Genomic DNA, 21,442 nt, shown 5'->3' on the forward strand with positions numbered 1-21,442 from the left:
CAACACAGCTGATTTAAATGGCTAAATGACCTCTTCAACGTGTCTTGAAGTTCTCCAGAGGCCTGGTAATGAACTAATACTTTGATTCAGGTGTGTAGACCAAGGGTGAGATCTAAAACCTGCAGGACACCGGGCCTCAAGGCCTGGGTTGTTGCTGCCACATTTTTCAAATCAGTTTGTACCAAATATCTTAAGTGATGTAAATTCAAGACTTTTATCCAAATAATATGTTCAGACTCAATGTACCGAGCCTCCGTTAGAGTCCCATCCAAGTTGTGCTGGCAGTGGGAGCTAAACATCTTATGGACTGGGGCCTCTGCCAAGCCAGCTCTGCATCTTTAATCTCCAAATGATCCAACTCACCACCGATGATACAATTATTAAAACCTGTAATAATGATAATAATATTACTATCATCATTATTATCATTATTATTATTATTATTATTATTATTATTATTTTAAAAATAACACCTTCCCTGACCCAAAGGCGCTATAGATCAGCGGTCCCCAACCCCCGGGCCTCGGACCGGTACCGGTTCGTGAGTCGTTTGGTACCGGGCCGCGAGAGTTGAGGCTCAGGTGTGAAATGTATGGTTTTCAGGGTTTTTATCGGTTTTCAGCGTTATTTTGTTGTCGTTTACTCGGTTTTCCTTGGTCTTTTCACGTGTTTTATGAATAAATTTTCTTTTTTTCGGTACCGGTACTAGTTTTATTTTGTTGTATTTATCCGCGACACCTTAAAGGCCGGTCCATGAAAATATTGTCGGGCTTAAACCGGTCCGTGGCGAAAAAAAGGTTGGGGACCGCTGCTGTAGATGATATAAAACAAAACTGAATTATGTTGAAATTGAATTTTTTTAGGATACAGTGGTGTGAAAAAGTCTTTGCATGTTTCCTGATTTCCTATTTTTTTATATGTTTGTCACACTTGAATGTTTCAGATCATGACACACATTTAAATATTAAAAAGAAATATTACGACTGTGGTTTGCTGGAGTCCCACAGCTTTATAACCTCAATTAGTTTCTCACTTGTTCCTGAATATTCCACTTGATCAGGCAAGCCCTATTTGGGTAACTGAGAGCAAGTGTGACAGTAACCAGGCCTGGGTGTGGCTTTCCAAAGATGTGACACAACACAGTTCATTTATGTTATAACTAAGGGCAATCACTTTTCCCACACTGGGCCACGTAGGGTTTTATTCTAATTCACCTTTCCTTCAGTCTGTTGTACTGCTGTAACAAGTTAATTTATGGGATTATATAAAATCTGTCTAATAAATGAATTTAGGTCCAGCATTTAAAGTAAGTCTGTCACGTGTGATGCAGTAAATTAAATAATATTTGTGTTGTTCTTTGTAAACAGTGAAAACAGCACGTAAGGGAAATGCAGCTTAAAGGCATCATCATCATTCTAGCCTTACTGACTCCCATTTCTTATTTATGAACCAATATACTCGACAGCTAATATCCACTAATTCACCAATCAGTCCAGCCGCTTCTTGTTCCTACAAAACTTGCACCCCACATGCACATGTGCAAGACTCCACTGTGATTAATCAGTGAGCAAATCCCCTGCTGAAGAGCCGTGCTTCTTTACATTTTATTTAGTACAATAACATCTCCAGCTGTTACATCCAACCTGTGTCAATAACGATGTAGCTCTGCTTTGTCACTACAAATGTATACAGGTCTCCATTTCCTGGAACAAATACACAACAAGGCTAGATCAGATGGTACCATGCGAGGGACGCCTGTTGCAGCAGCTTTTTGTATGGTTGTCAATGAATCTTGTATTTTTCAGGCTTGCTGACTGTGGCTCAGCTACATAAACCATGTGTGTTCAATTTTATTTATATAACGTCAAATCACAACTGCTCACTGCCCGTTATATTGTAAGGTTAAGACCCTACAGCAATACAGAGAAAATCCTCTGGCAATCACTTGGTGACAGCAGGAACGAGAAGATTCCCCCTTTAAACAGCGAGAAACGTCCAGCAGAACCAGGCTCGGGGAGGAGCAGCTATCTGCCACAACTGGTTGGGGTGAAAAGAAGAAGACAGGACAAAAGACACATCAGGGCTTTATGAGAATGATGTTTTTGGATTTTTCCGGTGCCATTAATCCTTTGGGGTCCAGGATGAATTTGGCAGTTTTTCACTAATTTAACTTCACATTTATTTTTCGGTTTTAAAAACAGTTTACCTTCTTTGGCATCATTTTTTTCAGCACAACCTCATATCTGGCTGTACAGTTAGTTTTCATGTTATTGATCCATGAAACCGGATAAAACAAACCAATTAGTTAAACTGTGGGAATGTTTTTAAAGACAAAGGCCTGGATGACCTCTAATTTTCTGCTTTGAAATTCAGATAAAACCCAGCCCGAAAAATCGTAGGTAATGCTATCCAGAAAAAACAAAAACAACTTACTCTGGATGGCATTACCTTGGCCTCCAGTAACACTGTGAGGAACCTTGGAGTCATTTTGACCAGGACATGTCCTTCAATGCACATATTAAACAAATATGTAAGACTGCTTTCTTCCATTTGTGCAACATCTCTAAAATTAGAAATATCCTGTCTCAGAGTGATGCTGAAAAACTAGTTCATGCATTTATTACCAGCACAGAGAATGTGCTGGTATTGTCTTACCAGGTCCGTGAGATCTTCGACTCCCACCTCCAGCAAAACATCAACAGCATTCTGAAATGGCTGGGGACATTAAGTCCAAATGGACCACATTCTGCACCTCTATTGTTGAGGCTGCTACAAGGAGCCCAAAAAGGTGAAGGGAGAAGGGAGCCATCAAACTGAAGGAGGAGTCCTACTGGGCTTGGTTACCTAGTGGGACTTTGGACACAGCAGATCAGCAGACCAAGCTGAATGCTTGAAGAGAAGAACGTTTTAGGAGTGACAATGGTGAGAGAGCAAGTGATAACGAGTTTTGAGATGTGAGGCCGGCAGGTTTCAGCCCTGCGATGTGTTCCTCTGTCTTGTGGTGGACAGAAACTATTTTTAGAGTGGCACAAATAAATTGCGTCGCATCTTAATTGTTCTGTAATTTTAGCGGTAGGAATATTTTTAAATGGTTGTCCAAAAAAAAAAAAAAAAGAAAAAAGAAAAAAAAAAAAAAGACTTGAGGTATTGGCTTACTTTATGCAGAAGTTTTTTAATTTACAAATTACAGTTGCATTTCAAGTTATGAAGATGATTCAATAAACATCTTTGTGGTTTTTACAGTAAAAGAAAAATCTAACCATTTCCTACTCAGGTTTTTTGTTTTTTATGTGGTTTAGATCAGTTCTCTACAGTATGTATATGTAACTATAAATTTAGACATGTGAGGATGTGGTGAAAAGAATGATATCAAATAAGGCAAGCTAAATAGTTTTTAAAGGTAAAATCAAAAGTAGTGAAAAAATTGCCCCACTGGGTAAATAAACGCTGTCTTTAAGGACAAGAGCTTATTCATTTGTAACCCGGGCATCCATGGTGTTCGTATGGAAAAAGTTAATTGGATGCACACCCACCTGCCCTGTTCCACAGTGGTTCACTGCAACTTTTTCCCTCTAACAAGTTTTACTGAAAATTCACTTGCTAGTTTCCCAAGTAGAGAAAAGTAATGTTGTCGGATACAATACTACTAATACATCCATGGAAATGTTTAGTTATTTATGGTTAGATTTGATGATGAAGTCTGTGGTGCACTGGTCTACCCTCATTTACATGACTGCACTGCTTTATCTGTTCTCTCTGTGTGCCTTTTACTGTTCATTCTTGGTGTGGTAAAGTATATTCACTAACGTGTGGAATGTGATCATATGTAGTATCGCTACACACTGAGAAAGAGGTAAGGACACTATTATTTATCTTCATTGTAAGTAGATTAAACCAAAGAATGAGTTTAGAGATCATTAACACACAAATCCTCATCAGTGTCAGAACACACCTGCAATACGCCAGAGGCCATCTGTGTCCCAGCAGCACCATATGGCTGACTGTCAATAGATCGTTTGACTTAGTGACAGGAATCCGGCTAAAAGGGCCAAATCAACCTTCAGCACACTAATCCTTTAGCCAACATCTATATTAGTCACAGTCTGTTCCCTGCTCACTCACACACTGCTGTCTCATGTGACCTAGTAACACCTTTCTTGACCTGGATTGACAGTGGATCATATTTTACACATTTTACAAGCTGCATTAGCCTTTGCACTAGCAAGCTTAGTAAGTCATGGATCACATCCACTTGTAGATGCTGTTGCATTGCTGTAAGTAAATTAACCAACAGCCTCTGGAGTGAGGTTTCTTTAAAGGAATACTACAACCATTCACTTTATACATGGGAATTAATTTGTACCAAATAATATCAAATATGGACATTTTAATTTAAAAGCATAATCTCCCCCCTAGCTCTCAGCCTCATATCCAATGCATTGAATAATTTACCTAATCCTATAAAGCTGGCCAGTGCAGGGAGATCGAGGTTGGATATGGATACAAGTGGAATATTTTTGCATCAGAAGACGCGAAAGCAGGCATGAGTGCAGCAGAAGATGATGGTGGTGCTTGTTAGCAATTTCAAGCTGTTAGCTGCACCTTGACCCTGCCCTCGGGGTGGCTGTAGCTCAGGAGGTAAAGCAGGTCAACTGCTAATCGCAAGGTTGGTGGTTCGACCCCTGGCCTCTCCAGTCTGCATGCCAAATATCCAAATATATGCAGGTTGTTCCCCGATGCATTAGACATGTGAATGCCAGAAAGCATAGGTGGGGAATAAACAGTCCATTTAGAATTTTTTACTTGAATTTTCCCCACAGGCAGAACTATGAGTCTCTGTATTTTAAATTGTGACAAAACACAGGCCAAAGCTCAGATGGGTTTTACAGACCGTCACTCACAGGACAGATCTGGTGTAGTAGTAGCTCCACTACACCAGTGCTGGGCTTGATAGGTTCAGGGTAATTGTAAACAGGTGACCATTTAAAACAATGAAATGTAGAGTTTCCAAACTTTCTTAGCAGTGTTAACAACATCTTTGACCAAAAAACACTATCTGTCTGATGACTGTGCAAATGCAAAGAAAGAACACATTGCAGTATCAGATGGTTTATAACAGTCATAGTCACCGCAATTAGTGTCCATAGATGTCAATATGATGTCACTCCCTGCCATACATACCTGCTCATTATTACTTAATACTCAGCAGTAATGGAGCACAGATATCTTGGGCCACATAGGAAGCCATATTATTTGTCAGTTACTTGCATTAAAATGCTCCAACAGGAACCAGCAGCACAAAGAGATTTGGAGAAGTGCCTCAAAAGAGTTATATATGATCCACAGGCGTAAACCAAGATGTAGAACCCCAAACTAAGATGCAGTGGAAGCTCAGATGTCCCAGTTTTACACTGGAAATTGAATGTATCTTACATTTGTGGATCGGTGAGAAGATGGCAGCATTAAATTTGTCTCAAAACAGATGGTGGACACTGTGCGTATCAGGCGATTCGTCCACACATATTTAAGGTTTTGTAAGTGACCGAGAGAGAGCTGCATGTAGTTTTACACATTTGTACAGTTTTCAGAAGGTAAAATGATCAGATTTATGAGCTGAACTAATAAATCGTACGTACACGATCAGTATTTATTGTTTGGCTGTACACATTTTTAAAATTGCTTTTGCAATTTTGCGTAAAGATTTGTGTAAAGATTTCTTTCCATGAGTCCAGTTCAGTGACTGAGGGAGGTGAGGCCCAGCCACAGGGTTAGCACATGACGACTGTAGCTCTGACTGTGAGAAAGATTGATTTCAGCAGCTGCTGACAGAAGACACGTTTTCCATTCACAGTGCTACGATAAATCAAAGTGCTATTGGTCTTTAAACACCTCACTAAACCATGTGCCCACACATGCCTTTGTGTCCCGTACGGTCCTCCTGAGTCTGGAGGTCACTCAGGTTAATTTGCTCTGTACCTTGAACATCTGTTTGACCTTCTGTCGGGGCAGGTTGACATTGAGTTTGTGCAGGAGCTGGAGAACTTCGCTGATGCTTAAGCTGCCATCGCCATTCTTATCAGCCTCTGTGAAGGTCTGCTTTAGCCATGTGGTGACACTCTGGTTAAGGAAAGTCACCACAACAGTTCAGCACATTTATCGTTTATAACCAGAGCAGTGTAACGTCAGTGCAATGGGTCAGTTCAGCCTGTCAATGCTTTAAATTGCCCTCTATTAATGTTTTGAAATTCTATAGTATGTAACATATGCAGTTACACGATACAGGTGAAGAGGCTGAAAGTAAACAGTACAATGAAAAGGATATTGGTCACGGGTGCGCTGCCTCTTAGCAAGGCTGTCCTCATCACTGATCCCAGCCACCAGGTACTTGAGGCCTGTGATCCAAGTGCGTGCCTCCTCACCAGTCGTGGACACCAGGTCCAGGGACTCCATGTGTTCTCCATAGTAGAGGCTGAAGCAACAGTTTGGGTCAAAGCTGCCCTCTGCATAGCGCTGGAAGATCTCAGACTGCTTACCCTCACACACCTCCCGGATGGAGTCGATGGAAACTGTTGGAGGACACAACAAGTCGGTGAGTTAGCGGTATAAGGTAACTTTAACACAGTATGGGAGTAAACAGACCATGAGGTATAATAATAATATTCATAATAATAATAATAATTTGATGTACTCTGGCTGTTGAGTCATTTGTTCTTGTGTATCGTTTTTCTAACTTTATTTTGAGCCTTACTCTTGCTGGGTTGTATATGCTGCCATCTGGTTGTTAGTGTTCTTTGCATACCTCGCAGGGGGAGTTACTATAATAAATTCAAGTTCTTCTTATTGCTATAATTTTATAAATTATGCACAAGCGTAAACTGTGTTCAGAGTGTTGAGCATTAGGAGAACGTCTGGAATCACTGTCTGTTGCTGATGATGGCGATGATAACGTCAGTTGTCCTCCTCCTCCAAGGACCGGACAAGTCACAACTTTTCCATTTATACGCTTGTACAGCAGGCTGTATTTCACCTACAGTTCAGCATTTTAACAGCTCAGGATTGGTTTAAACTCCAAAACAAATAAAGTTCAGTTAAGTGCCTGCGCTCTCTGATAGAACAGGCACTTAATTACTGATAACATTCAAGTTTTAAACAAATGATGCTTAGTTCTGACCACATCACAGACAGAATCTCTGTCCTCAGGTCGTCACACTGCTGCTTCGTAAAACAACAACAATCTGTAGTAGATGCTCTGATGCAGAAATAGGAGCATCAGGGCATCACATGACTTCAGTTTCCTGATGGAAGGAACCACTTATTTTCTCTTCTCCTGTAATTTTGTCTGCTGCATTTCTTTGTTTTCTTAATTCTGGTTTGTTCTGAGGTTAACTGCTAACTTAATTGTAAGCATATTCTCATGTTTTTGCCACTCAGACACTGAATTTGTGTGGCTTGTTCACTTTTTGCAAGAGAAACGTCTTTGCTGGGAACATCCATTGGGGCTAATGACATCTTCTTTGTCCACTATTGTGCAACTTTAGTGACACAGTATAAAGTAAGTATAGGAAATGTAAGCAGAAATGTAGCCTTAGTAGTGTTTACCTTGGAAATGTGAAGTACAACACGACTGCTTAAATGTTTAGTTTATAAATAACAGCAAGTTAACCTCGTACGTTGTTAGGAGCCTGCACAGTATCCTCACATAAATAAAACTTTTCTACGTGGGGTGGGGCTTTTTTTTACCACTTACTTCAACCCATCTCTTCTGCCATGCAGCCACATCAGTAACTTCTATGAAGCATTTGCACTTCCTGTAATATGGAGTGCAGCAATCCTCAGCTGAGTGTTGAGTGGCTGCACTTGTAATTGTTTATGCCACTAGTGTTGAAACAAGTCTGGTGTTTTTACTCTCAGCAGGAACAGCTTCCTGGCATATTTTAAGCAGTATTGTGCTTTGGTGGAGGCCCGATCTCTTGTAGCTCTGGTCATCACAGGCTGACAGGTGGCTCTTGCTCTGAGCCATGTTTGGGCTAATGACACGCTGACACCATGTAATCGACTGATTTTTCAGTAAAAATGAATACAAGGACAGTATGATACAGCATGACACATCCCCATAATCAGTTACAGAAGATGCTTAAAGTTAGTGGTACTTTACATGTTGCTGCTACTCCTGTTAGCCTAACAGTCTGCTGATTGGCTTCAGCATGTGACACTGAACCAGTGGGTGTGTCTGTGGGCAAGTCACTGCTGTAGACCACAGCAAGGCTCGCAAAATTTCAAAATCTCTGGTAGCCCGTCGGGCAGGCATTCTTCAGTTTTTGGTAGCCCACAATAAATTTAAGGAGCCCGAATAAAAAAGAAAGCAATTTTTTAATGTTTTGTTTCCATTACAATATTATACATTAAAGTATAATATTGTAATGGAAACAAAAATTCATCAAAAAAATTGTTCAAATAAAAATCACAACAACTGTATACAAATTACAATCATCAACTCAAATACTTGGTTCAAATTGAACAGAAATTTCTATGAACTTGTAAGAACTGTGTAAAAAAAATTTGCTTTTTGAAGTTTGCAAAGACTGCTAAATTTTGCCAATGGTAGTTCACTTTTTGCAATATAGCACACTGTTCTAAACAGCTTTTTCAGGAGTTCTTGTTGTGCTTGGTTTATTTTTAGTATGTTTTTTGCAATTGCTGTTTGTTCCTGGAAAGATACTGCAGACTGGGCAATAATGCATTTCTTGCATTTCTCATGGGTTCTGATGCGGTCTTTCTTAAAACTACTAGTCCCAGTAACAAAGGCGCTTGTCGACTCAGAAATCAAATGAAACTCACAACACACCTGGCAGAACATCATGTTATTTAGCTTGTCATATTCCAGCCACAGAAATTCTTTTGTCCATGAAACCAAAAAAGCTGCACTTTCTTTTTGCCTCATAGTCTGATTTGTCATAACTTTTCCGTTTTGTGGTAAGCTTTTCTTTGGCTGTCACTTCTTCACCCTGACCTGTCTTATTTGGCTGAGCAGAACTAAAATACCAGCGTAAATCCTGCTGCTTTTACACACGCACACACATAACGGTCAGCGATTCTTTGCGCACTCAACCTCTCACATGTTTAAGCTTGCTGCGAGAGATTTCACTTGTCGCGTTTGAACAGTAAGCTAATGAGTGATAAGACGAAGTCAGAGGAAATGGTGCGCAATTAGTCGTCACTCACCAATCAGTGCTGCTGCTCTCTACAAACCATTCACGCGATTGCAAAATGAAAGTGAAAGCAAAAAAACAAGCGCAAATTCAAACGCGATTTCAATATGTCACATATTGACAGTGGCTCATCGATGCCAATGACATAATTACTCAGCTACATTGGCGAAAGAATGCAAAAGCATAGACATATTTTCCTTCCTATGATAGCCTGACGGGCAGGGCTGAGTTAGATTTTGGTAGCCCACTGGAAAAATCGCTAGCCCCGGGACGTCGGGCTAGCGATTTTGCGAGCCCTGCACAGAGCAGAGCTCTGCACCCGAGCTGAATCAATGAAAAACTGCCTAATTTAATTTGAAAACGTTTTTTTTTTTTTTTTTAGAAAGGATGTTCTCCCACCACCACAACCCCCTCCAAAAAAAAAACCTAATAAATAAATAAAGCTCTAATTGTTTTTAACTTTCAAGGGAGCATGTGTGTTATTTTGTGTGTAGGACACTGCGGGCAGATTAAAGCTGATGAATAATTAAGTTGACTTAAGAAGCTCATTAAATCCAGGGATGGAGCAGGCAGAGCAACAGGGAACCGAGTCCCTAAGCTGCTATGAGACCTCATTTCTACTGAGAGCTACTGCTGAAAATCCCCTTTGATTCTTTTCTAAAACACTCAAATCTTTTTTGTCGTTGTTGTTTTCTTTTGGATTGGAAGTGTTTCAGGCCATTGGGGAAATTTATTGGAGCAAGAGTTAAACCTATAAGACCTTTAAAGCCTGAAACAGTGAAAGGTAAACAGGGGAACAATGTGCACTTAACCATGAATCTGTCAAAGATCTTTGGAGATGATCTGCTGTTTCTAGCTGAGCAGTTAAACTGAAGCAGATCTGAGATGCTGAGCATGTATAAAAGGTAACCTCATATATTACTATTGTGACTCGTACCTTTCTGACCCCAACTGGTCATGGAGGAAGCAAAACAATTACCAAAAGGTCTCAGAAGCACATGATAATACTATTGTGCCAAAAATTAAAAGAAACATATGGAACAATAGTCCATAACTGGCTTCTTATTAACAGGCAAAGCTTTTTTAATGGGCCGATCCATTATGCTGTTCGACCAGCTTTGCAAAGCTTGCCCATCCTCCTCCTTAGTCTTCAGTCTCAAAGGCTGTCATTCTCCACTTTTCATGTAACTTATATAGAAGCTTTACTGAGGGGACTGTGCACTTCTCAAGCATAAGTAGTCAATGCTTTACAAGCTGCTGACTCAATCTGAGGCCATTTGAATGCTTTATACTCTTCAAACACTTTATCCTTGCACTGGATTCTGCAATGACAAGCTACTCTGTTTTAGCTTTCAGCTGTTTAGCATGTAATATCTTCCTCCTTGTTTACTTCAGACTTAGCTAAGAAATAATATTATGAATCTTATTCACTTTTTTATACTTAATACTCATTGATTGTGCTGTTGACATCCACTTTTCTGTATTTTCTATAAACTCTGGTATTGCTGCTAATTTGGGCCTCCTCCAGTTACATTGATCTGCTTATCCTTAGGTCTCTTTTGTTATCCACCTGAAATCAGTTCTTATTTCTTCTTTCAACTTAGTTTGTGTCTATTGTGCTAGCAGTATTGTTGCTACTACTAAGCCGGTCTGTGTTCAGCTTTCAGAATGACATGCAGGAATAAATCTTCTCATATATTCTTTTAACATATTTGCTTAAAGTTACATTTGGTCAAAGTGCTGGTATTGTATAAAAGACTGTACGCTGCCACTCAGACTATAAATATATGATCTTTCAGAATATAATTCTTTGTCTGTATTGCCCGGCCTTATGTTGTATCCTTCACTGAAGATGTAGCTCACACTCAGGACGATCGAGCTGAGATATCTTTGCAAGGACAACATGTAGAAATAGCTCTGAAATTTCAATAAAGCCTCACCTCTCACTAAAAATATGGTTCCGGTAGCTTCAGGCACAACATTAAGGCCACCTGCCAATATTATGTTGGTCCATAGTTTGCTGTCACTACACCCCTAAAGGTGTGCTCAAACATACCTTTGTGGGCCCTCCACAGATTGTTCAGGACATCCTACAGATGCTCAGCTGGACTGAGATGATGGAATTTGATTTGAAGGCCAAGTCAGCACCTTGAACTTCTCGTTGTTCTCCTCAAACCATTCTGAGAACGTGGACAGCACAACCCAAGGTTCCCCAGCAGAACATTGCCCAAAGCATCACGATGTACGCCCTCTTTACTGTAATACTTCCTGGTCCCATGTGTTCCCAGGTAATACACACATGACGTTAAGTCAAGTCCTGATAATCACATGCCCATTGCAGGCGTTTCCTGTCTGCAGCTATGCAACCCCACGTGCAAACCACGATGGACTGTGTATTCTGACAGCTTTCTATCAGAACCAGCAGTGAGCCTTGGCCACCCATGACTCTGTCAACTATGGTTGCTCTATTGGACCATTTTTGATACTGACAATGGCAGAATGTGAATACCCCACAACAGCTTCAGAGATGTTCACACCCTGTCATCTAGCCATCACTATTTAGCTTGTGCCAAACTCATCCAAATCCTTATGCCTCCCCATTTTTCCTGCTTCTAACATGAACTTTGATAATTTATTCAGTTTCTTGCTGGTGCCGTGATGAAAAGATGATCAGTGTTATTCACCTTACCTGTCAGTGATCATAATGTTACGCTTGATCAGTGTATATTTAAAGTCCCAGAGTAGCGACACACAGCTTTCTTACTGTGCCTTTAAGAAGACAACACTCACTCTTGGCCTTTTCATTCTTGCGTGACGGCCTCCAGCGGATGCAGGACTTGTGTTCGTCCAAATAGAAGAACCGCACGAGTCCCTTGGAGCTGCCGCGGAGCTTCAACATCTGGGTCCCCATCTGCATGGAGCTCATGCATTTCTCCACTGCAGGCAAGAAAACACAAAACAAAACAGACAGACGAAAACACGGAATATTGTCAAAAGGGAAACTGCTGGAATGTGCACTGAAATTCACAGGAAAGCATGAAACAGAAATGTACATACAGTGCATGTTTTCATTCAAGAAGTATGTATGTGCACATGAATATATATATGTGTAGTTCATCAAAATCCATCAGAATTGTAAAGCAAAGCAATTGCTCCCTCCAAAGCAAGTGAATGGTGTGGTAATCACAGTAGAGCCACACTAGATGGTGTGGGAACCACATGTCCCTGTGCCGTGGTTACACCCCGCCTGACCACATCAGTTTCATTTTTCTGTAGCATCCACTGTTTTCACAGCAGCATGCAGGAAACTAGGCCACATCCGCATTCACACATCCACACCATGTTAGGACACCTAACATGCCTGTTGCATTAGTAATGCTGCATTGAAGGTAATGTGAGGCAGGCAAACTGTTTTTATTAAGAAAGTGGGAATCTGTCCTTAAAAGTGTTCGTGCTATAAATTCTCACCAAAAATATGCAGATAGTGTTTGTACAGCAGAAACGGAGCTGTGGACATACAGACGACCCGCTGTGATCATGGAAACTAATGCACTGGATAATCTTGTGTGGCAGAGAAGAAGTGAGCGGCCTCTTGGCTTTAAGCGAACACAAGTTTTATTTTTTTGAAGAATCAATAGTGAAGCCACAACAATGTCCACAGACCAATGCTTCATCACAGCATGCCTATTGAGCTGCACCACTCACACATTTTTTACACCGTACACCAGAAACAGCATTGATTTCTGTTTTTCTGATGAAAGATTTTTGTTACAATTTAGATACAAATTTTGAATGTCTGTTTTACAGTAACAGTCAAGTCATTCTAATGCTCTGTGTTGTCAATAAGTCTAAGTGTCAAGTGTAAAACATTTTCAATTGTTCAAAAAAAACAAAAAAAAAAACCCCAAAAAACCCCCACCTGACTCGAGCCATATCAAGCTAGCAAATTGCTCCCGTAACATAATCAAGCTGTGAGATTTTTACTGTACTCCACATGGCAGAGCTACATAAAACCCTTACAGTAGTACTTACAGTAACACTAGCACAGTTGTGTGCTATGTGTGCTGTGTGTAAGCCCGCTGGTATGCTGCAGCAGTATGCTGCAGTATGCTGTGATGTGTTTTTTCTTTCCCCCTATGACATATTGCAACATATTGAGCAGACGTCACAGATTTGGGATGAATGCATGAATTAAAGAAATGTTACAGCAAATCAAAGCATGTGCATATAGTGTTTCAGGACAACGTTAACTACTCAAAGAAAGTGTACACATTTTGCATGTTGTTGAAATTTTAAAATAATGTTTTATGGCTCTGAGTTGGCCTGAATGTGTGCACTGTGCTTTCATGAGCTTGAGGCATCACAGCAGGATAAAATCATATAAGGTAGGTCATATTTTAGTCCATTCTTATAATGCCCATCTTAGACTTCTGTAGAGAACCTTTGGAGAGCTTAGGACATAACATGCATTACATGTTAATTGTCGTGTGGCCGTGTCATGAAGTTTCATATGCAATGGCAGCTGGTAGAGAAATATAAAATCCAGGTGCTGAACCTGCCAATCACAGCAGTTGTGGGCTGCATCGACCAAGCATAAATTGGGTATAAGTGACTAAAGGCAGCCAAACTCCAGTACAAATTTCTTAGTGCCTAGTAGCTGTAACAGAGCTGGGGATCTTCACTCTTCTAGCCAAACAGAGGGCAGTTATCCATGAAATGATCTGTTGTCACAGCATCCAGACTCTCACGGCAGACTGTCACACTGCTGAAAACAATGCCTTGAAACCCATCGAAAGCCTCATCTTCAACCCTTTGTCAAGTCTGAAATAAATCCACTCTAGCAGTCATCGCTGCATACATCGAGAGTTCTACAGTCAGCTCTTCACTGATTTTAGAGGGAAACTGTCAGGATGTCTATAAGGTGAAGAGCAAGCAGACTGTCCATTTTGTGAGCATGTTTCATTTCAACACATCTAATCAAACTGTTTTCAAAGAGACCCATTTCAAGATGGAACACACTCAGCTTTATGGTTGGCTTAAACACAATTAAATCACATATGAGGGCGCAGCAAAGGAAAGCATGCTCTGCTCACCCTCCCCTGCAGGTCAGCTAAAAGAACAATATGTTTGCTGACATCCTGTAGCTGGCCAATGTTGGAAAATCCCTTGGGAAGTTTAGTATTTGAAATTTCTTCCTGGTGTAGTTAGCTAAAGAGTGCTCACAGACAAGTAGCATAGCTTGGAAAGTTACAGGTTTCCAAATTAAATGTTACTTTTCAACACTGTAGCCTGTGGCTACAGCCTGCTAGTAAAATCATGAATCAACCAGTTTGAATCATGCATTTAAATAATGTACAAATGTAGCATGACACCAATAAATCCTCAAATCATGTAAGAAAATAATAACAGAGACCTCACAGGACAGAGATGAAGGAATACATCTGTCTGTTGGTAACACAGCCTGTGGGAGGCTGACTGAGCCCGGGTAACACAAGCTGCTGTAATCAACACAGCATCAGTCTGTTGGCTTAGTTTGAACAGTTCACAATTGGAGTCTAAGCTCCAGTAAGTCCACAGATCAGATGACAGGGAAACTGTGCCTACATGAAGGTACACAGCTGTTCTTGTTGGTTGTTTTTATGCATTAAAACTCAAAATACCACAAAGAGCTCAGTGCTTTCACACCAGTAGAAATCGAGGTTTTCTTCGTGCAGTTGAAAAACTCAACCCCACTCGTCTATCATTCTGTATGCAGATGGACAATGGTCCATTAGAATTTGAGAAAATGATCCTGCCACCGATCCTGGCACGTTATCAATCCCATTATCAGCTGATCAAAAACACCATCATTATTAAAAATGCCCTTTATGCTCCGCTCTGTTGTTTTCTCACTCCAACCAGGTGGTGTTACTGATCTGCCCTCAACTACAGCTCAACATGTAACTGCTCTAACAGTAACGACATGTTTACAGAGCTGCCTGATCCTGCTCAGAACCACGACAATCGCATCCTAAACATGAACAACAGCTTTTAGACACAAAACTAGAGCATGAGTCACACAGAAAAGCTGTACAGTCGACACCACTGGGTGTCTGGGCTTGTTGCCATGGTTACAACCTCACACTTAAAGTGCTGGAATTTCAAATGGATAAAAAAAAAAAAAAGAAAAAAAAAGAAACAGGCTCAGACTCTGAATGTATGATTAATGACACTACAGAAGTCCTAAGAAGAGAACTTTTCTTTATCCAGCTATAATGGTGAAAAGAAAAAGAGCATCACTGAGATGCAGCACAATAATCGTTTTACCTGATTACCTTAAAAAAAAAAACAAAACAAAAAAAACAGCAATCTCAGCTGAAGATTATTAAAACGTTAAATGCACAAATGTTACCATTATGAAGAATAAATAGAAAAAGCAAACACAGCAGCTTTTTTTCCTTCCTTCCTTGGTCCACATTTTATATTGTTTTACGTTATGGTGACACCCGGTGAGATCGTGTAGATCAGCCATTATTTTTGGTTTAATTTTATTATCTTTATTAAGTTTTTATCTTTATGTAATGTTCACATATATTGTTAATTAAACATACAATTGTTAAAAACTGCATCTTTTTGCAGGCATTTTACTTTAATTAAATTTTAGCTTATGAGAAGCAAAAACAAATGGCTGTCCAGTCGGGAGTTTGACCAACATGGACTTAATCTGGAGAGGGGACCTGCTTGTCCCTGCTGTCCTGCAGCCTGAACAGTGGGATACAGAAGAAACTCGGGTGGCATTCCAATATGTGCATCAGTAAAACCACACAACAGCCATGGAGGTGCTGTTAATCTCTGTCTCTCTTCCACAGCGTGTTTGCTGTCCTGCCATCCTTGCCTCATCCCCAACCAGTCGCAGCAGATGGCCCCGCCCCTCCCTGAGCCTGGTTCTGCCGGAGGTTTCTTCCTGTTAAAAGGGAGTTTTTCCTTCCAATTGTCACCAAGTGGTTGCTCATAGGGGGTCATATGCTTGTTGGGGGTTTTGTCTTTATCTTATAATATAAAGCAGCTTGAGGCCACTGTTGTTGCAGTTTGCTGCTATATAAATAAAACTGAACTGAACAGGCATTAGTGGTCCTTGTGAGTTAAATCAGTAACCAGACAACAGGTGGCAATGGAAGTAAAGTTGAGGCCTGGATCTCAGTGACGTGGCAGGATGACCTGAATGTGGCCACTGACCTGCTGCAACAGTCACAATGTGGGCCGAGGAGATGGACTTGGCTATTCTCCTCAGTCAGGTCACTGGGTTAAGCCCAGAGCGAACCATCTGTAGATGGGCCAACTGAGGCAACAGACATAATGAAGACTGACAAAGTCACTGTGTCAGTGAATTAGAGACTACAGTAAACCTATGATTAGCAAAGGGATCTCGTTTGAACAGCACCTACATGTTAAATATTGGGAACCAGTTTTCTTATAAAGAATGTTGCTGCAGCATCATCTGTTGTTAGAGTTGGGGTTATTTCCACTCTACAGTTTAAACTTCCTGTTGGTACAAAGTTTAAGATGCATTTTATAGCAGTTAATAAACAGCACATTACTCTTCACTGGTTATGAGAATATGAAGGACGACTGTAGGAGAGAGTGGTTAATTTAGCTTTTGAATTGCCAAACCCACTAACCAAATCCTACAGTTCTGTGATTGGTCTTGTTTGCTTCCACAACATATTCTGTAGATGAAGCTCTTCTTCAGCCTGGTCATTGGTCCACACCAAAGTTTGACTCTGAACTTTCCCACAATAAAAGAATCAGCCTGGGTTCATTAAAACAGACCCAACCCACTCAGCTGTGGAAACACTACCTCTGTGCAACATACATGTGATTAAGCTTACCCATGTAGCCCAGTCTCCACTTGGAAAAGGCCACAATGCTGCTGCCTATCCAGAAGAATTCCTCCACCACATGTGTCAGAAAGACCTGCTGCTGGCTGTTATTGGGAACAACATCTTTGTTTTTGTCCTCTTCTGTGATAAAAGCCCCTTTAGCCAAAAGTCCAGGCTTGTCCCCAGTCGCTGCAGCAGCGGTGGTACACACAAGGGCTGAAGACAGCGGGCTGACGCTGAAGATGCTGTTCATCTCGGATTTGCTCACTTATAACAGAGATTGGTTTTGATGCTGCCTCGAAGTTGCAGAAATGTTCCCACAGACAGTTAATCTGAATCAATGTGGATAATCTTTGGGTCAATTAAGTTTGCAAAAAAAAGAAGTCACAACTTCTTTAAAGTGAACGTTCTTTACGGGTAAACCATCCAACTCCACTAACCACAAGAACAAAAGGATTATTATCAGTAATATCAGGGGCTGCTTTCATGTTTAGCTTCAAAACAGATGCAAAGAAAAAAGCACACGTAAAAAAAAAAAAAAAAAAAAAAAAAAAAAAAAAAAAAATCACTCTCTGAACACTTAAAACAGTTTATCAATAATCTTCAAATGTTATTGCATCAGCAAACCTGCTCATCTCAAAACCATCTCAATATTGTTCCATTTCAGAGCAAAAAGATGCAGCTTTGGTGCCGTGTCGTTGTTTCCTTAGTCCCCAGGATACACTCAGCCAAAACGGCTGGCTTCTCATGAAAGACAGAGAGAATGCAGCAATGGACAGCAGAACAGACATGAAAGCACAACTCACAAAGGTAACTGTGCAACATGTGTTGGGCAGGCAGAAATCCTAAATCCCTAGCAAGCTGTAATCCCAGTCCAGGAGATTTGCTAAATGTGTGAACTGAAATGCAACAACCAACAGGAAGAGAGTGAGAAAAGTCAGCAAGGCTTAACAAGGTCATAATAAAAATGTTCCAAAACCAATTAAAAAGTCTGTTTAATATGAGTCGTGTCAACGGACATTTCTTCTGAAAGAGAGGTGTCAGGTACCCCCACCCATCTGCAGATATCGCATAGTCCCAGCTAAATCAAAGCACCTAGCTGCCGTCTTACTGGGGCTCAGATATCGGTACATATGAGGAGTTTACCATTATCTTGCACCAGATTAATAAATTCATCATAAAACAGGTCAAATTCCAGGCTCGTGACTGTGTGATGCAGCAGTGTGAGCATACTGAGTCAAAATAATGTCAGAGGCTTGGATTGAAATCCCTGAGCTTGACAAACAGATACCAGATACTGAAGACAGAACAGCTTAATGTAGAAAAATGACAAAACCATATGAAACTACAACCAAGATTACATTGATAATATTTGGAATTTTTATTTCTATGTTCAGATTGCATAAAAACTAAACGTATGATGCAGTTTGACTTTTCCTCTTTTTCTGGTACCACAGGTAATGTAGGCAGCACATGTACCACAGCTGCAACTCTTATGGAGGTGATGGTGGCAGCACACGCCTTATACCACATGAAAAAATAAGGATGCCCACAAGCACAGGAAATGCTACACATGGTGATGCCATAACAGCTCTGCTCTCTAAAAGGCACCAGGTATCAGGTAACATGCAGATATCACGTGTTCCCATTCACCATTCAAGAGAACTGGACCCAGTTGATTTACATGCGAAATGACTGTACAATTGTGTTTGCGTATTTTAGGAATTTAAAGGCAGAATGAGCTGAGGCCACAGCAGATGGCCCCGCCTCCCTGAGCCTGATTCTGCCAGAGGTTTCTTCCTGTTAAAAGGGAGTTTTTCCTTCCCACTGTCGCCAAAGTGCTTGCTCATAGGGGGTCATATGATTGTTGGGTTTTCTCTGTATGTATTATTGTAGGGTCTACCTTACAATATAAAGCGCCTTGAGGCGACTGTTGTTGTTGTGATTTGGTGCTGTGTAAATAAAATTGAGTTGAATTGAATTGAAAATTTCCAGCATGAAATCCTATGTTCTATTTAGCTAAACAAACAGGTGGCCACTCCATCTCTGATAAACCCCACTGTTTGGTCTCAGACTGTTGAGACATGGGATTGTCACTGTTTGCACAGTCTTAGCTCAATATCTCTCTGCACTGAGCCCACGTTGATAACAAGCCTCGTCATTATGACACAAGATATGCACTGACCAGCCACTTTATTAGGTACAACTTGGTACCAGGATGGACCCCCCTATTGCCTTCAGAACTTTCAGAACTCTAAATTTTTTGCAGCATAGTTTTACCAAGGTGCAGGAAACATCTAAGATTTGTCATCATGTCATTGCTTCAAATTTGTCAGCTGCACATCAACCATGCAAATCTCTTATTCTCATCCCAAATGTCCTCTAGTAGATTGAGACTTGCTGGAAGCCATTTGAGTACAAGAAACTAGTACAACAGATGTCAAACTCATTTTACACGGTGTCCTACATATGGACCGGGAAAATTCCCCTGTAAGTGTAAAGATGTAAACTGCATATTTAATCCGTGCGATATCTTCAGCTCAATACATGTCTCAGTTTTTCTACACGATAAAGAAAAGCTGCTGGAATAAATGACAGAAATCTGTCAGCGCTTTTAGTCTGTACTGGGGGTTTAATCTTGTCCCATCTTTCCAATATGCCAGTATATTTGTCCATGTTTGAAATTGGTCTGATGTTTTCAACATCGCCTCTTTCAAGTGAACAAGTTCAAAACCAGATTGGAAAACTCTGGGTCGACTTGAAGTTAGAAAACACTCTTTGGCAACAGCCTAGCCTGATCGCTGACCTAGTTAGCTGACCTAACGAACAAATACAGGCGGAGCTTCTACAACCAACCCTTCTTTGAACACCGTTAACTTCATTCCATACACATATTAATATTATTATTACTACTACATGGCAAAATGTTACCCAAGAACTCAAAACCTGCCCTGATGTCTTATTATTATTAACATATAATACAATCCTGCCAAGTGAGTAATTTACTAATAACAACAGACATAAAAATTTACATAATTAGTGATGGAGTGTGGTATGTAGTCTGAGCAGATTAAGAAAACTGGAGTACAAATAACGGTCGATCACTCACCATGACCTCGGCGTTTGGCCTTGACGATTCTGCCAGGCAGACATTTTGAAACACTGTTTTCAGACAGCAAATTGGGTTTATAATATACTCGTTTGCGCACGTTGGCCCGAGTGGCATAAACATGAAACTTAGGGAACTCATCCCTGAGATACCAAAGACATGCCGAATGGTGGAAGGACGCAATTTGTGGCATAACAGCTTTTGGATATTATTAAATAAGACTAAAAAGAGACCGTCCACTTCCGGGCTTGCCGGTCTTTTTCACTTTCAATATTATGAAAGCCTTAAAAACAGAAAGAAGATGCGACGAAAGCGGCTTAATAATTTGTCGTATTCATATCCACAGATGGTCAAATCGCAGAACAACATTATGCCGGATGTCATTTTGCAGCCGGGTCCTGCACGTGTATGCGCATGTCGCATTGAGGCACACTTTAGAATATCGGAAATATAAACTCTATAACACAACATTTGTGTACAATGTGAATATTAAATGTTAAAGCATGTGTTTAGAGTATTTCCTATTAAAAAAAAATACAAAATACACACTCTTGTCCCAGTTTTACAAACGTTTATTAGTCTAATCCTTTCATTTTACTAAAGGGATGTTTGATTTCATATATCACACCTTGACACACTGACATCACTTTAATGGAATTATTAGTGTAAAGGATGGTATTCCTCTTTGGAATTCTGAGTTGTGGATATATTTTCTAATCTGTCAGATGCAGAAAGTCTCTGATGAATAGTGAAAAGTACATTTCCAGCTTTCAGTTTAGTTTTCTAAAGTGTTTCTCTCTAAAAACACCACTTTATGCTGGTATTAGACCTTAAAAAATAAGTCAACTAGATGTAATGTTGATGTTTTATAGGTAGTCCAGAGAAAAGTAGGACAAAACCCAGGTGACTAATTTTACCAGGTGAAACGTCTCCTTCGACTGTGTTGTTTAATCGTGCTAGAATCTGATTTTAGAGACTCTGAGAGGGTGCAGACTCTTGTCTATTGCAGCGGACACATTAGTGGCCCTCTGAGTCTGATGATTGATGACAAGCAGTGGGAAAGCTCCCTGTGGGCAGAGTGGGGGAGTGGAAAATCAGTAGTTTGTCATTTAAATACTATCACCTCACAGAAATATGTTTGCTGTGTGTGAGCCTGTGCACTAGGTGTGGAGTTCACTGACTGTGGTGCTAAAAACCTCCAGCAGCACTAAACCTGTACTATGGGACAGAAAAACTGAAAAAAATACCATCCAAGATTTTGCATC

The 21,442-nt window shown here is 40.5% G+C and overlaps 1 protein-coding gene across 1 annotated transcript in view; it reads right to left on the reverse strand.

The window, feature by feature from the left end:
* plch2a (phospholipase C, eta 2a) overlaps positions 1-18,394 on the reverse strand; it is a 66,750-nt gene extending 48,356 nt beyond the window's left edge. The window contains exons 1-4 of the mRNA XM_080295474.1: positions 17,078-18,394; positions 12,000-12,146; positions 6,321-6,566; positions 5,977-6,104 (exon numbers count right to left, since the gene is read on the reverse strand). Coding sequence (XP_080151600.1) covers positions 5,977-6,104; positions 6,321-6,566; positions 12,000-12,146; positions 17,078-17,321 — 765 coding nt within the window. The 5' untranslated portion in view covers positions 17,322-18,394. The remainder of the gene's footprint in view (positions 1-5,976; positions 6,105-6,320; positions 6,567-11,999; positions 12,147-17,077) is intronic.
* Between the last annotated feature and the right edge of the window lie 3,048 nt (positions 18,395-21,442).

This window comes from Astatotilapia calliptera, chromosome 20, assembly GCF_964374335.1.
Source record: "Astatotilapia calliptera chromosome 20, fAstCal68.1, whole genome shotgun sequence".
Taxonomy (NCBI): Eukaryota; Metazoa; Chordata; class Actinopteri; order Cichliformes; family Cichlidae; genus Astatotilapia; species Astatotilapia calliptera.